The sequence below is a fragment of the Somniosus microcephalus genome, chromosome 14 (genome assembly GCF_052327205.1).
Source record: "Somniosus microcephalus isolate GS21.2 chromosome 14, FLI_Smic_1.0, whole genome shotgun sequence".
Taxonomy (NCBI): domain Eukaryota; kingdom Metazoa; phylum Chordata; class Chondrichthyes; order Squaliformes; family Somniosidae; genus Somniosus; species Somniosus microcephalus.
In genome coordinates, this window is record NC_141000.1 from 111,864,808 (window position 1) to 111,881,772 (window position 16,965).

Consider the following 16,965-nt stretch of genomic DNA (forward strand, 5'->3'; position numbering starts at 1 on the left):
GTGGGGTTGGGGGTGGGGGTGGGAGGTGGGGGATGGGGGTGTTTGCAGGTGGGGGTGGGGGTGGGGGATGGGGGTGTTTGCGGGTGGGGGTGGTTGGGGATGGGGATGGGGGGTGGCTGGAGGTGGGGGTGGGAGGTGGGGGATGGGGGTGTTTGCGGGTGGGGGGAGGTGGGGGATGGGGGTGTTTGCGGGTGGGGGTGGGGGTGGGAGGTGGGGGATGGGGGTGTTTGCGGGTGGGGGGTGGGGGATGGGGGTGTTTGCTGGTGGGGGTGGTTGGGGGTGGGGGTTGGGGGGATGTGGTTCTGAGCTAAAACAGCCCCTCAATCCTCAGGTAATTTAGCGACATCTCACATCCTCCACATTTGATTTGACACTTTCCTCAGGTTGAAGGTTCTGTCTTTTAACATTAGGAAAGCAAACCCAATATTTAAAAAAAGCCCCATAACTTCTTTGAACATTTTTGTGATATCCATTGTCAACGGTGCTGATGGTCCCAAAGGGATTCTGTCCCGTTAAACCCGTTGACATTCCTCAATTTAGAGCTTGCATTTATTGAGAAAATTAATATGACCTTTCACCCACCCATCCCCATTAACTAATTGAATAAAATGCACCTAAAACAATAATGATAATTGAACAATTACCAGTCACTCTTACATGCCACTGACCTTTCACAACATATGCCATTAGCTTCCCTGACCTCTGGCATTCGAAGCCCTTAAGGGCTTGCCTTGACACGTGCCTGTTTAAAATATTTCCTCAGGGTATTTAAATGTAGGTCATATTTATAGACCTCAACTGCAGGCAAGAGATCGTGACCCTTCGTTAAAATCAAACTCAATTTGTTTAGTGACGGCTTTACTACTGGACCTCAGTAACGATAAATATCTGCGGTGGATCAATTAAAGCGATCAGGTCATCAGGAATAGTTCTTCAAGGCAGCATTTGAATATATTTTTTCTATACAAAAGCCTGGCTTCTTCAAAACTTCCTGCACCTACCAAAGAGCCGATGGAATGGCCAAGCCCTTTAAACCCTCTTTATTGACTGGAATCCATCCACAGGTTGCTGGGTCTGCAGTTTTGGCCAATTTTAACTTAATCCAGTTTTACAAGCCGACCTGCTGGGAGCAGGAGGGCACAGCTCCCCTGTTGGAAAGCGTGCCGCGTGGTTTTTTTTTCTGTTGCCATGGTTTCAAGTAAAGGTTAATAAGCCCCATGACCTTTGCAGGCCTTTGGTGAAGTTGTAAGATGTTAAGGATTGTTTCCCGGGCTCCTTGCACTGATCCCCACTCTCGAGTAACTGGTCACAATGCTGTCACTCGATCAGTTTCGTTGTTTCCCTGATAATCTCTCAATGAAAATGAGCAGCATTCAATCAAAGCTCATGATAAGACCACCCATATTTTGAGCCTTGTTAGGGAGAGGCGGGCCCTAACTGCATATGTATGACAGAGCAACGTGAAACAAGATTTATCCATCACAGTTAAATAATCCAGTCATTACTGTAGCATTAACTTCCCTGAAAAGAGAATCTATAGCCAGAGTGTAACCGTCTACCATTTTAGGAAGAACAATGAGATACCAGAAAGCACAAAATACAATCGACCAGCCACATTTCAAACAATGCTCAACATTAGGCAGCTTCTGGAGTCGTGCTTTAGAGTATTCCAAGGATGCGGCTTATTGAACTTGAAGCTCAGGGCCACATTATGATTCAATTGATCTTGGATCAGAGTCTAAGGAATCTCACTGTCAGGCAAAGAAACACGCTTCTGCATTTATGTGCAGGGGGAGGGGAGGGGAAGTGAGGGAAACATTGAACGTCACATTTCCTGCATTTTGTATGGCTATCTGGAGAATTAAGAGGCTTTTCTTTATATTGCAGTCAAGAACCATTTGATCGGGCAGGTCGGTGCACTGTAATTGTCCTCCTACGCTAAGAGGAGTATATATTCAGTCACTCGGTGTTAGTAGTCCCTGTTGACAAGTGAATTTGGGTGGACATTGGGCGGGGGCAGGATCAAGCGTGGCTGTCATGTACCCCACAGTATAATAATCGGCCAACATTCTCCGTCAGGCTCACACATGACGAAGATTGACCACATAGGCAAGGAACCCGTGACAACTTTTAGTAGCTGTTGAGCTGGCGGAGCGGCAAACTTCACGTACAGATGCTAATGCAATGGTACGACATTCCTGTGTGTGCTGTTTTAACAAAACCGCCCTCTTTGGTTCCTCATCCAAATGAGCAGCATTCACCCATGGGCCTAAAGGGTTGATGTCGGCACATTTATTTTTTACAAGGTAGCATGCACGGCTTAATCATTTAGCGTCTGCACTAAACAGGAGGGCATCTCTGCACTTAAACATGTTCCCCTGTCAACACAAACATCTCAGGGAATGGATAGTCTGCCCAAACTGAGATTTTAAACAAAAAAATAACCACGTAAGTGATAGAGATAAATGTTAACAGTTAATGCAGTTGCAATCTCTCACGCAATTCCCACCATCCATGGAAAGCATCCAGTGAACCAGTAGACATACCAGTACTCTAAGTCCAGCCATATCATGAGCCAGGACTTACAGCAACAGTAGTAGCAACTTCTTGCCTATTACTTCAGGTCTTGGTACGTGACTAGCCCTGCCTACCAGTCCTACACATCCTGGGTTTGTAGACGACGGAGTTAGCAAGGCCTGGCAGCAAATAGCATACCTGATAGGTGAACTGGTGCATTACTGCTATGAAGCCATCGAGCAATATATAGCATGTTACACCAAGAGTCTTTACAGCTCTCCTCAACCATACCTCAACATTTACCAAATGGACAACAGAGCAGGCTGTGTCAGGATAAAGGTAAAATCCAGATCCATACCAAACACGTACTTCTCCATTTTGCCTTCTGGACAAAATATCATTGACTGTAGCACAAAAACATTCAGAGTACACCGAAGATAAAGGTGAATACTATCCATTACACAGCATGACAAGCACCAAGCCTTTTTTTTAGGCCAATTGGATGGAATTCCCTCAAAAATATCCTCCAACTACAAGTAGAACGTGGAAGGGAACACGTGACAGTTGGCAAAGTCTTAGAACCAGATTGGTGGGTTGTCCAAAGGCCTATTAACAGAAAGCTATATTTCCACCAAACTCTTCCAACACATGGAAACTAGCAATTAATGTAAAATACTGGAAGAAAAAATACAGTTCCTCAACTTCAACATGTACGTCTACTGGGTTAGTCAGAGATTATCAATCAGCAAGTAAAAAACTTCTAATATTTGCCCACAAGCAAAGCATCATTTTTACCATCACAGTGAACCTGTTTACCTTAAGGGAGGTTGAAAAGAAACAAACACGGTCTTACCTGAGACAAGTGAGACTGTGTCTTTCTCCCATGACACTACAGTGATATAAGTCTCCACAGAGGAGGGGATAATGCACTTGAATACCGCTACGTTCCCTCGCATGGCTTTCTGGTCCTCCACACGGACCGTATAGGGCTCTCTTAAAACTGGGGACAGAAAAAGTAACCGCATTAGTGCTGTCAAACGGTAACAATGTTCAATAAACAACAACTTGCGTATATATAGTGCCTTTCACATAGTAAACTAACAGCAGTTTGGGAGTACCTTCACCACATGGACTGCAGCCGTTCAAGAAAGCGGCTCACCACCACCTTCTCAAGGGCAATTAGGGATGGGCAATAAATGCTGGCCTTGCCAGCGACGCCCACATCCCATAAACGAATATTTTTTAAAAACTGTCCCAAGGCGCTTCACAGGAATGTTATCAGACAAAAATTGACACCATGCCAAATAAGGAGATATTAGGACATGTGATCAAAAGTTTGGTCAAAGAGGTAGGTTTTAAGGAGCATCTTAAAGGAAGAGAGAGAGGTTGAGAGGCGGAGAGGTTTAGGCAGGGAATTCCAGAGCTCACAAGCGACTAAAGTTATGCACGGTCAGGTTATCAAAACCCGCTGTGTTCTGCCTGCACCCGTGGATATCCCAGTGTTCATTTCATAATGATTCTGTGGCACTGATGGTGCAGTGGGTTAGCACACTGCCCTTTCACCGATAGAACCTGGGTTTAATCCCATCCAGGCTGAGGGACTGAACATCTCTCCCCTCTGCAAAAAACAAGGAGAAAATTCTGGAAATACACAGGAGGTTTGAGAGGGTCTGAAAAGAGAAAAGAAAGGTTACTATTTTGGGAGACACCCCTCGTCAGAATTGCAGAGGTGCACCAGGTAACTCCTTTATGGACTGGCAAAAATGAGGGGGTTCAGATACAATTCTACAACATTAAGATCTTGCATTTATATAGCGCCTTTCACATAGCCGAACGTCCCAAGGCGCTTCAAGGGAGCGATTATCAAACATAATTTGACACCGAGCCACATAAGGAGATATTAGGATAGGTGACCAAAAGCTTGGTCAAAGAGGTAGGTTTTAAGAAGCATCTTAAAGGAAGAGAGAGGTAGAGAAGCGGAGAGGTTTAGGGAGGGAATTCTAGAGCTTAGGGCCTCGGCAGCTAATGGTGGAAACTACTATAATCGGGGAAGTTATGACAAACATGGGCTGCAGCGGCTCAAGAAGAGGCTTCTCAAGGGCAACTGAGGATGGGCGATAAATGCTGGCCTTGCTAACAACGCCCGTATCCCAAGAATTAATCAAAACAAGGGACTCTCCCAAACTGTTAACCTGTCTGGCCTCTTTTCAGACACTGAAGAATCTGTTGAGTATTTCCAGCAGTTCCAGGTGTTATTTCAGATTTTCGTTAGTTACAGTGTTTTAAATTTCTTTTAAGTTCTTCCGTCTGCAAATTGTGAGGGGCCTATATTTGCGAAATAATGGGAAAACGAGTGAAAAGGTAAATTTTCATCCCATCAATCTGAGCTGGCCTTGGAATCAGATCCCATAGCTGAAAGGACAGTGTGTAGGCCCAGATGAGCATTCAGTGACCCACAGAGTACAAACGTAAGGAAGTTATTGCTAAACCTTTATAAATGGCAGGTTAGGCCTCAGCTGGAGTATTGTGTCCGATTCTGAGCACCACACTTTGGGAAGGATGGAGAGACCCTTGGAGAGGGGTGCAGAGAAGATTTACTGGAAGGGTACCAGGGGTGAGGGACTTCAGCTAGCTGGAGAGGCTAGAGAAACTGGAATTTTTTCTCCTTAGAACAGAGAAGGCTAAGGGGAGATTTAATAGTGGTGTTCAAAATTATGATGGGCTTTGACAGAGAACTTGAGAGAAACTATTTTCACTGGCAGGAGGGTCGGTATCCAGAGGATGCAGATTTGAGATAATTGGCAAAAGAACCAGAAGGAAAATGAGGAGAATTTTTTTTACGCAGCGAGTTGTTGTGATCTGGAATGTACTGCCTGAAAGGGTGGTGGAGGCAGATTAGTAACTTTCAGAAGGGAATTGGACATAAACTTGGAAAGGAAAGATTTGCAGGGTCATGGGGAAAGAGCAGGAGAAGTGGGACTTATTGGAGAGCTCCTTCAAAGAGCCGGCACAGGCACGATGGGCCGAATGGCCTCCTTCTGTGCTGTACGATGCTATGATTCTAACTGAATGAAAATGCAAACAAAGAAATGACCAACATTGTGACACAGTCGAGACCCTCGTCCCGAGTGCAGTAAGATCATTATCTCTCTACTCACCGGCCTTAATGTGAACATCCTGACTTCTAATTTTCCCTGAAGGATTTTCTGCTGTGCAATAGTACGAATTGTCGTGGATTAAGTTATTAAAACTTGAAGGAGGGAAGGGGAAGATCTGGAGGGTGCCATTCGGATGGACGTGTCGGATGCCTGGGACGTCGTACATCTCTTCTCCGGTTGCAAGGTACCAGCGCAGGGTTGTAGGGGGATTCCCTGATGCAGGGCATGGTAACAGTGTCCCCATGGTACTAGCGAAGACTACCTCTTGCAAAGGTCCATTGACAAAATATAAGCTGGACCGCAGATCTTCACTGGCAACTGTAACGAGACAAGACAATGCGATTTGTTTTACAATACAACAAAAAAAAAATCCAACATCCTTAAATTAAAAATAGGTATTATTATACTCCATCGCTAACTATGTCAGCCATGGCTCAGTGGGTAGCACTCTCGAGTGGGCTCAAATCCCACTCCAGAGACTTGAGCACGTAAATCTAGGCTGACGCTCCAGTGCAGTGCTGAGGGAGTGCTGCGCTGTCAGAGGTGCCTTCTTTTGCATGAGACATTAACCCGAGGCCCCGTCTGCCCTCTCAGGTGGACGTAAAAGATCCCATGGCACTATTTTGAAGAAGAACAGGGACGTTCTCCCCGGTGCCCTGGCTAACCTTTATCCCTCAACCAACATCATGAAAAGAACAGATAATCTGGTCATTTATTTCATTGCTGTCTATGAGACCATGATGTGCGCAAATTGGCTGGTGCATTTCCTATATTACAACAGTGACGACACTTCAAAAGTACTTCATTGGCTGTAAAGCGCTTTGGGACGTCCTGAGGGTGTGAAAAGCGCTATATAAATGCAACTCCCAGGGTGGATTGGTCTGACGCCATCTTACCTTCCCTTGAACTGTGAAGCACGGTGGGACATTGTGCTGCGCTACAGACTCGCTGCGCATAAATTCTTAGACTTAAATCGATGCCTGCTGAAAACTGGCGTAAATGCAGGAAATTCCCGTGAGCTGCTCTTTTGCATGGGCGGGGGAGGGGGGTGCGGAGGGGTGGGGCGGTGGTGGAGGGTTTTGCAGAATCAGCAGGAACGATCGAGGAAACAGGTCACTTACGCCCGAATTTCCTTGACCTTTTGCAGTGTAAGTTGGCGTTACGGCGTTGCTTCAGCGAGATTTCCAGGTAATTCCATAGATGATATTGTACCAAGCTATGCAGACCCGTAGGTTTGATTCCGAGTCCATGCTAAGTTAACTGATCTCAGCTGGGACTGCAGTTGGGGCAATGCCATTGGTCCTCAGCCTTCCTCATTTAAGGACGGGAGGAGAAAAACCAGGCAGGGTGCCCGCTCCTGATCACTATCAAGTGTGTCCATGGCTCTGTGACGATGGCCTCCGCGGTCAATCAGTGCATCACGGATGAAGAATGACCGCTTGAGCAAGGAGGCACAGGAGAGCGTAAAGGTCCTGACGTAAGAAAACTACTAGGCACTTGGTCTAAGCGTTAAACAAAGCTTTAATCAACTGTTTTACAACATGGAGGTCTAGTTGTGTCCTTCACTAGTTCCTGTTAAGAATGTCCTGCGCAAGCTGGGCCCGTGCCCAAGTATTTATACTCTCCCTGGACAGCGCCACCCGTAGGCTGCTCATTATTATTTCATAAGTCTTTCATGAATGACTGATTCATATCAGGTCCCATAGGGACGAATGCACTGATATGAGACAGCACTTTCAGGAGAGTAGGGGAGAAAAGGGAAGAGAATTCGATTTAAAAAAAAACTGACTATGTCAAGCACGGCCTGCAGAAAATGAGACTAAATGAGATTTAGTTTGAAATGTTATGGCGCGACATCAGGGAACAGTAGCAGGAACAAATTAAAACAAAAGGCAAGTTTCTGTTGTGCATCTGAGATTACTCGATACACCTGCAATGGCTTTAAACAGCAGTTTAAAGTCTAGGAGACCTGAACCTGTGCAATGTGTTAATCTGAGGCAAACAAACCAGATTTTGCTGCAATTTTTCCTTGAGTCTGTTTGGCGCCAATTGGTGCAAAATTATGGCCAGTTTTGTGATCTCCACTGCAGCCCGGACCAATTTCTTCCCCAAGTGCCCGTCTGGAGGCACCTAGTGCTGTCTGGGTATTTCCTTTTCACCATCTTAGATTATCCGCGATGGGGGTCTGAAATGCTGATGTCCATAGCAATGGACAGGGTCCCTCCAGGACACGCTCTGGCGAACCCATAATTTACATCAGATGCAACAAAAGACCAGCGATGGTAGGTCTCCATGGGAGGGAGAATGGCTCACTAAATCAAAGATATCTCCTAGAATGCAGGAGTTGCTTTCTTCATTGTTTGTTTAATAATGCATGTTGGGTAGTACTTTGTACTCTAGGTTCTCCCTTTAGGCTCTCCTTCTTCTTTAATTAATATTTCAGCAAATATTTGGAGGATGAACAATGGAATATCATAAAAGGTACACTCAACCAAAACACCATAAATAATACAGCTGTGTTGATCTTAATATGGACCACCAAATAAAGCTATTCAGCATCAAATGTAATGTTGGCCGTTACTATGACCCTGGCTAGCTTTTAATTAAAATATTGCAGCTTTGCAAGCTTGCTTCAAGAGATGTGCAAAGGAAGACGTAAGGCTATAGCCCCAATTTAAACCTAGGGTGAGAGGGGAGAGTGGGGCGGGTGGCATGGGCCATTTAAACCCCCCCCCAGGCTTCATTAACATAGTCCAGGCTCTCGCCCGAACCTGATGGGGATGATGTTGGACTGGTGGGTGGGAGCGGGTCGAGTGCGCCAGGAGGTGGCTGGAGGGGACCCGCGGGAACGCTCCCTGGTAGTCAGGTAACTACGTGGGTGGATGGCGGGTGGGTTCCAGACATGATTGTGGTTGGCGGGGGAGTGGGGTCGGGAGGGAGGGAAGCCGGGGCAGGTAAGGCCCAAAGTCTTCTTCTAGGGCCCAGAGAAGCATTGTTGCTCCTCCTAACCCACAAAGAAATCTTTTATAAAAACTCAAGATTACTTACCTGGGCCTCTTCTGGCCCTGGACCACTTCATGGCAACTTCCCCAGGTGTCGGGTTAAAATCGAAACTCGGTCTGAATGAGGTCATTGGACCGTGACTTTTACATTTAATGAGTCCCTCACCTGCCTGGGGCAAGGGCCTCGCAAGCTGGTCAAAACGATCCTGACAAAAAAACGGTGGGTGGCGTGGAAGAGCTATTAGCAAAGATTGAACCGGCTGAGGCTCTTTCTAAAGAAAAGAGGAGACCGAGCGCTGACCTGATAGAGGTCTTTAAAATTATGAAGGGGTTCGATAGGGTCGACGTAGAGAAGATGTTTCCACTTGTGTGGTAGTCCAGAACTAGGGGCCATCAATATAAGATAGTCACTAATAAATCCAATAGTGAATTCAGGAGAAACTTCTTTACTCAGAGAGTGGTTCGAATGTGGAGCTCGCTACCACAGGGAGTGATTGAAGCGAATCGCACAGATGTATTTAAGGGGAAGCTGGATAAGTGCATGAGAGAGAAAGAAATAGAAGGAGATGTTTGTCGGGTGAGATGAAGTAAGGTGGGAGGAGGCTTGTGTGGAGCATAAACACCAGCCTGGACCTGTTGGGCCGAAGGGCCTGTTTCTGTGCTGTAAATTCTATGTAAGAAGGCATGGATCCGGTGAGTCGGACACTGCTCCGATTTTAACCCCCTAACGCCCTGTTCTCATTGGGCTAAAACGCATGAGTCAGGGCTGAAGAATAAAACACAGTAGTGCTTTTAGTTTCTCAATGTCAGATTACTTGCAGTGATTGCCATCTCAAACTCCCAGTAGCTCCTGCTTTACATATTGTAGAGGCTTCACACCATTTAGTCACATGCAGAAATATTAGACACAGACTTTTCAGTATTCGGCCACACACAAAAACGTATCGCAACAGACAACAAGGCCCTTAATTATTTACTTGGGCTATTAGAATTCAGGGCTGTGACAACTAAAATACTGTGGGGCTGGAAAATTGGCAAAGAAATGTCACTGGAGCATCCTCTAACATTTCCTTGAACATGAGTAGACAGCTATCTGATGAAGGGTCCTACCTGAAACATTAACCTATCTTTCCTCCTTCAGATGCTGACCCGTCTGCTGTGCATTTCCAGTTTTTATCCCATACACAAAGCTTGTTACAGTATATTAGCGAGTTATTTAATTAGTTAAATACTTACACAACGTGCAAAACAAGATAGTCAAACATTAAATTTTACGATCTATATAGTCTTGCATATGGTGGGCACGTCCTATGTCACTTAACACCATCTCGATCATGCTTTCCCCAATCACACTTCATATTTTCCCTTCAACATTTATTTATTGAACGAGTGCAAATCAGAACTGAAAAGGGTAGGGAATGTCTGAATCAAAACTGCCAACGAGAAACTACTAAGCCCTTGTGAAAACCACCAGTCCTGAATGACCAGTCAGGAGAACCAACCAAAGCAGAAGGTGAGCCAATCAAATCACTTGAAACAGCAATCCATTGCCATTTTTTTTCTCAGTAACTGAAATTTCTACCGTCCAAATAAAATAAAATAAAAAGCATTAAAAAAATGCACAAGTCACAAAAACATGATAAAAATTAACCCAATGAATTGCCTTTGTATCTTTTAATACCCTCATTATAATTTTTACTTCAAGGCCTGAGCCTATTTCAAAAACCTAGGCCTAGAAATTCAGTATAGCCACTTTTGGGGCAGTAAAGTCGGGCGGGCGCTAAAGTTAGCGCCCGCCGGAAAGTGGAGGCCACTTCGCCGATATTCAGTAGCTTTGGCCAAGGAGTTTGGGCGAGCGCTGAAACTGGCGTTGCACCCCTATCTTTAGGCGCTAAGCCGGCGGTGCAGAGTGATAACGCCGAGGCCGGGCACAGCGCAGGTGCGGTCATGTTTTGATTGACAGCAGACACCCTGACGCCGGCCAGCTCTTAAAGGGGGAAGGGTCGACTTGGTCTGCTGCCACGCCCTGGATAGTGGAGCCCTCCAGCTAGGCCTGAACACTGCTGCTGGACCCAAATAGCGCCTGAAGCCATGCAGAAGGCCCGTGAACGAGCGCAGCGCTTCTCAGAGCATGCTTTGAGGGTGCTGCTTAGGGGTTTGGAGAAGAAAAGAGATATCTTGTGCCCGGACAGTGGCAAGAAGGCTCCCAAGAGGCTGTACAGGAGAGCCTGGAGGGAAATCGCCCAGAGGGTCACAGCCAACAGCGATGTCCCCAGGACTGGTGACCAATGCTGCAAGAAGTTCAACGACCTCACTCGCTTGGTCAGGGTGAGTACCCTTTCCAGTGTCCTCCTCATCCTTGCATGTGCACCTCACATTATGGGCAAAGGGACCTCAAAGGCCTAATGGCCAGCCCTCCTCCAGCAGCTATGGCACTGGCATGATCATCAGTAGCACTTTCTGCACTTGACACACTGGCCAAGCTATTCGACCATGGGAGGCAGTGCACACAACAACAGGGCACCACACTGGCCAAGCTATTCGACCATGGGAGGCAGTGCACACAACAACAGGGCACCACACTGTACTTAGAGGCCGTCCTTTCTCTTGCAGGCCAAGCTGGCGCAGAATCTGAAGAGCCGGACTGTCACCGGGGGAGGCCGTGTCCAGTTCCAGGAGCTCAGTGACCTGGAGGAGCGCGTGGCTCGACTCATGCGTGCCCGGGTGATTGGCCCCGTTGCTATTGGAGATGCCGACCCTGTGCTGGGCCCCAATGGTAAGGACATGACCGTTTGGACCTCTCTCGTTCCCCTTGCGCTTCAGATCTACATCCTTTGCCACTGTCCCACCAATGCGCATAATGCCACCACTCATGCCTCCCTCGCTGACGCCCTGTCCTCACTCTAAAGCTACTCTTGCGCCTTCCTGCTTTCAGCTGGTGAGGAGCAGGTCCCTGAAGCTGCGAGTGTCAGTCCCTCGGAAGAGGAGGACGACGAGGACCAAGAGGAAGGCGGCACATCGGGGGAACCCTCATCCGCGCCAGGGGATGGCAATGGAGGGGACACGTCTTGCCTGGAGGAGAGCCAGGGGGAAGTGTTGCAGGGGGGTGTAGCTCCTGTGCCCAGTGGCGTCCAGCCACGCGGGAAGGGTCGGGCAGCACGGCTGCCTTCTCCCCAGAGGGGGGAAGTGTTGCAGGGGAGGGCAGTTGCTGGGCCCAGTGGCGTCCAGCCACGCGGGAAGGGTCGGGCAGCACGGCTGCCTTCTCCCCAGAGGGGGGAAGTGTTGCAGGGGAGGGCAGTTGCTGGGCCCAGTGGCGTCCAGCCACGCGGGAAGGGTCGGCCAGCTCGGCGGCCTTCTCCCCAGAGGGAGAGTCCGGCCTCCAGTCCGGAGACGGTCCTCGCCCAGGAGGTGCGCCTCCTTGATCAAATGTCCGCAGATTCGGAGCGGCGCCACACCGAGTTCATGGGGGTTGTGGGACAGTTGCCTCAGGCCATTGAGTCCCTGGCTCATAGTGTGGCCGATTTCGGGGACTCACAGGCTAGGGGTGTCGAACAACTCGCGGCAGCACAGGACGCGAGTCGAGAGTTCATGAGTGGTGCCGTGCAGACACTGGCTGGTCTGATGCGGGCACAGACCAGGGCAGTACGGGCACTCACTGCTGCCACACTCGCTGTGTCACGCACGCATCGCCAGGGCACCCGCCGCGCTGCTGCAGCACAGCGGTCTGGCCTTCACCAGATTGCTGCGCTTGCTGCAGTGCCAGCCCGGCCGAGTGCCAGTGTCTCTGGCGACCAGCGAGCGCCTGGCATCAGCCAGCTTGCCCCCATTGCTGCAGCCGCCACTGCCACTCCCCCAGCAAAGCTGCGACGAGCTGCTGGAGAGACTGATGCTGCCCAGCCACAGCTGCAGCAGTCAGCAGCCGGCCCTTCCAGGGCCGGACCTCGTCTAGGCCGACCCCCAAGGGCATCTGCCGTCACGCTTTGTGCCCCTCAGGAGCCTTCCCCCAGCCTTGCAACACCCACAGGGCCCAGGTTGAGGCGGAGCAGCAGGTCGGGCAGGGGCCGGAGAAGCCTGCACAAGGACTCGCCCTCTCGGCACACCAAGTAGAGTGTGTTGCCAAATGTTTTTTTATATGGGGGTGTTTGTGTTCTGTATGGGGGGGGTTTATTTTGGTAAGGCCGAAGATGATGGCAAATGTTTTTTTAGATGGGGGTGTTTGTGTTCTGTATGGGGGGGTTTGTCTTGGTAAGGCCGAGGATGAAGGCCAATTGGATGGACAAGTTTTGTTATTCCTCCCCAGGTTGTGGGAGTGAGATATGTTTTTGACTGTTTTTTGGGGGTCTTGTCTGTTTTTGTGTTTCATGTGGGAAGGGCCCTGAGTTTGTTAAATAAAGCTTTTTATTTATTCAGCTTGTCCATGTGTCATGTTTCAAGTGGTTGTTGCGTTAACCGGCTGAGGGCTTGCGGAGCGGCTGCATTCAGGTGCGTTCATTGCCACAAGCCATTCCCTGACAGGGGGCCTAGAAGTGTCGTTCAATAAGCCGCCGGCGGACGGCCCTTAGACCTTGTGGCTCCCTCCTGGGCTGGTACTCCTCCTCCTCCTCCTCATGGTCCTCCTGCTCGTCCTCCTGAGGTGGTGGTCCAACGTGAGGTGGCAGTGCCTGAGTCCTGCGGATAGCCAGGTTGTGCAGCATGCAGCAAACGACGATGAATTGGGAGACTCTATCTGGCGAATACTGTAGAGATCCGCCGGAACGATCCAGGCAGCGGAACCGTTGCTTGAGGATGCCAATCGTTTGCTCTATGATGTTCCTTGTGGCTTGATGGCTTTCGTTGTATGCCTCCTCAGCAGGGGTCCTGGGCGCGTGGAGCGGGGTCATGAGCCATGTACACAAAGGGTAGCCCTTGTCCCCGATAAGCCATCCCCTTGGGGGAGGCTGTGCCTGGAACATGTCAGCCACAGTAGTCTGGCGCAGGATAAATGCATCGTGGCTGCTTCCTGGAAAGCGGGCATTGACAGCTAGGATGCGCTGCCTGTGGTCACACACCAGCTGTACATTGAGGGAATGGTAGCCCTTCCGGTTGCGGTAATCCTCGGCATTGTCGATAGGTGCCCGCATAGCCACATGCGTGCAGTCAATGGCGCCCTGCACCATGGGGAAGTCGGCGATCCTGGCAAATCCGACTGCACGCTGCTCCTGCCTCTCTAGGGTCATGGGGAAGGAGATGAATTGGTGTCTCCTTGCGAAAAGGGCATCGGTGACCTGCCGGATGCAGCGATGCACGGCGAACTGGGAGATGTTCGCTATGTCCCCAGCAGCGGCTTGGAAGGAGCCGCTTGCATAAAAGTTCAGAGCCACCGTGACCTTCACTTCCACCGACAGAGACGTCCTGCACATCAGCTGTGGACGCAGATCTCTGTGAAGCAGCTGGCAGATCTCTGCAACCACCTCCCTTCTGAAGCGCAGCCTCTTCACACAATGTGCGGCAGTCATGGTGAGATAGGACACCTGCTGCCGGTATTCCCTGAGTGGGTAAGGCCTACGTTGCCGACGCCTGATGGCCCCTCTGCGTCTAGGCATGGCTGCCCCTCTCACACAGCGTCTGCGAGCCCTTCGCACATAATGCTGGAACTGAGGGAACCCCATGCAGCTCCCATAATATACTTGCAAACAGTCAAATCACAATGAGTCAAATTTCCAAGCTCTGGCCAGAAGCCAAAAATACCTCTCCTATGTTGTCCCAAATCAGTAAGGTCTGTTCCTTGGTCTCTGTCCAGAAATCCAAAGCACTAAAGTCATTGCAGCAAAATGGCTGGCCTTTATACCTCAGTCTAAGTGCCCTTTAATTAGCGCTCCCCGAGGCCCGCAGGGCCTCTGCTGCGTTCCACTTCACAGTTCTTAACAGCGCCACGCCCACATTGGGCGGGCACCACTGAAGTTCCGGTTTGGGGCGCACAAACGGCGTTGCACGACGAAATGACGTCATAAGGTGCGCGCGCAGCTGAGCGCGCGCAAACACTTTGCGCCGGCGCAAAATGTCAACTGAAGTTGGGCGTAGGCGCAGATCGCTCTGCGCCCGGGCGCAAAGTGCCTAGCGCTCAAAATCTACTCCTCTTATGGCGCTAACGGCTGGCGAACGCAACTGAATTTCTAGGCCCTAGACTTTGATTAGATATTTTCCCCCAGAAGAGTTCAAGGGAATAAACAACGACATCTGTGCATTCTGAGCGTGCGCAAGTTGCAGAATTTCTCAGTAGGTGTCTCCAAGTTTAAGTAAACGGTTGTCTCCCCTCATCCCATGAGGATTTATTACCTTTTTTTTCTTTTTTCCAAAAGACTTTGAAACAAATCAGAGATTGAATTCTCAAAGCTTTATTTCAAACTCCATTTTCTCTTCAGGGGCAGTTAGACGATACCTGTGATTAACAGCATGTACAGTTTCTTTGTTGCAATTTTCAAGCGTCAGCTTGTCTCAGTGGGTTGCACCCTCACCTCTGAGTCAGAAGGTTATGGGGTCAAGCCCCGCTCTAGAATTTCAGCACATCATCTAGATTGACGCTTCAGTGCAGTACTGAAGGAGTGTTGCATCGTACAAAGTAAATCAAACATGTATCTCACAGCTGCCTCAGGCTGACAAACATCCATCTGCTGTAAAGGTTACATCAGGCTAAGCGTTCCAGAAACACAGTCTCCGCACGAATCCGTCCAAATAAATTAAACAGCAAGCTGGAAATGTATGTAGATGCACTTGCTTAAAAAAGCCAGGATGCACCCGACCGCTGCTGAAATAATCCAATTGTCCACCCTCTCGGGTGGACGCTAAAGATCCCATTGCACTATTCGAAGGAGCACAGGGGAGTTCTCCCCACTGTCCTTGTCAGTATTTGTCAGTGACAGAGAAGCATCCGGGAAGGCGCCGAACACCTCGAGTCTCTTCGCCAGGAGCAAGCGGAAGCCAAGCGCAAGCAGCGCACGTCAACCCAAACACCCCACCCTTCAACCACCGTCTGTCCCACCGGTTCCGAGGGACTGCCTAAGAGAAGAGAAGGGTTATCCCTCAACCAATTCATCTTTCAGGGTCCATTTTGAGATTTGGTTAGAGAAGGCAAACTGCGTAAAATTACACCGGATTTACAGCGTGGAAACTGGCCATTCGGCCCAACTGGTCTGTGCCAGTGTTTATGCTCCACACGAGTCTCCTCCCACCTTACTTCATCGCACCCTGTTAGCATATCCTTCTATTCCTTTCTCCCTCATGTAGTTACCTAGCTTCCCCTTAAATGGATCGATGCCGTTCACCAGATGGATTGATGCCGTTCACCAGATGGATCGATGCCGTTCACCAGATGGATCGATGCCGTTCACCAGATGGATCGATGCCGTTCACCAGATGGATCGATGCCGTTCACCAGATGGATCGATGCCGTTCACCAGATGGATCGATGCCGTTCACCAGATGGATCGATGCCATTCACCAGATGGATCGATGCCGTTCACCGGATGGATCGATGCCGTTCACCAGATGGATCGATGCCGTTCACCAGATGGATCGATGCCATTCACCAGATGGATCGATGCCGTTCACCAGATGGATCGATGCCGTTCACCAGATGGATCGATGCCATTCACCAGATGGATCGATGCCGTTCACCGGATGGATCGATGCCGTTCACCAGATGGATCGATGCCGTTCACCGGATGGATCGATGCCGTTCACCGGATGGATCGATGCCGTTCACCGGATCGATCGATGCCGTTCACCGGATGGATCGATGCCATTCACCGGATGGATCGATGCCGTTCACCGGATGGATCGATGCCGTTCACCGGATGGATCGATGCCGTTCACCGGATGGATCGATGCCGTTCACCGGATGGATCGATGCCGTTCACCGGATGGATCGATGCCGTTCACCGGATGGATCGATGCCGTTCACCGGATGGATCGATGCCGTTCACCGGATGGATCGATGCCGTTCACCGGATGGATCGATGCCGTTCACCGGATGGATCGATGCCGTTCACCGGATGGATCGATGCCGTTCACCGGATGGATCGATGCCGTTCACCGGATGGATCGATGCCGTTCACCGGATGGATCGATGCCGTTCACCGGATGGATCGATGCCGTTCACCAGATGGATCGATGCCGTTCACCGGATGGATCGATGCCGTTCACCAGATGGATCGATGCCGTTCACCGGATGGATCGATGCCATTCACCGGATGGATCGATGCCGTTCACCGGATGGATCGATGCCGTTCACCGGATGGATCGATGCCGTT

General features: G+C 49.6%; 1 protein-coding gene across 1 annotated transcript in view; it reads right to left on the reverse strand.

The window, feature by feature from the left end:
• Window positions 1-16,965, reverse strand: part of LOC147107845 (cell adhesion molecule DSCAM) — a 745,787-nt gene that overhangs the window by 610,640 nt on the left and 118,182 nt on the right. Inside the window, exons 2-3 of the mRNA XM_086007196.1 lie at window positions 5,676-5,993; window positions 3,371-3,517 (exon numbers count right to left, since the gene is read on the reverse strand). Coding sequence (XP_085863322.1) covers window positions 3,371-3,517; window positions 5,676-5,993 — 465 coding nt within the window. The remainder of the gene's footprint in view (window positions 1-3,370; window positions 3,518-5,675; window positions 5,994-16,965) is intronic.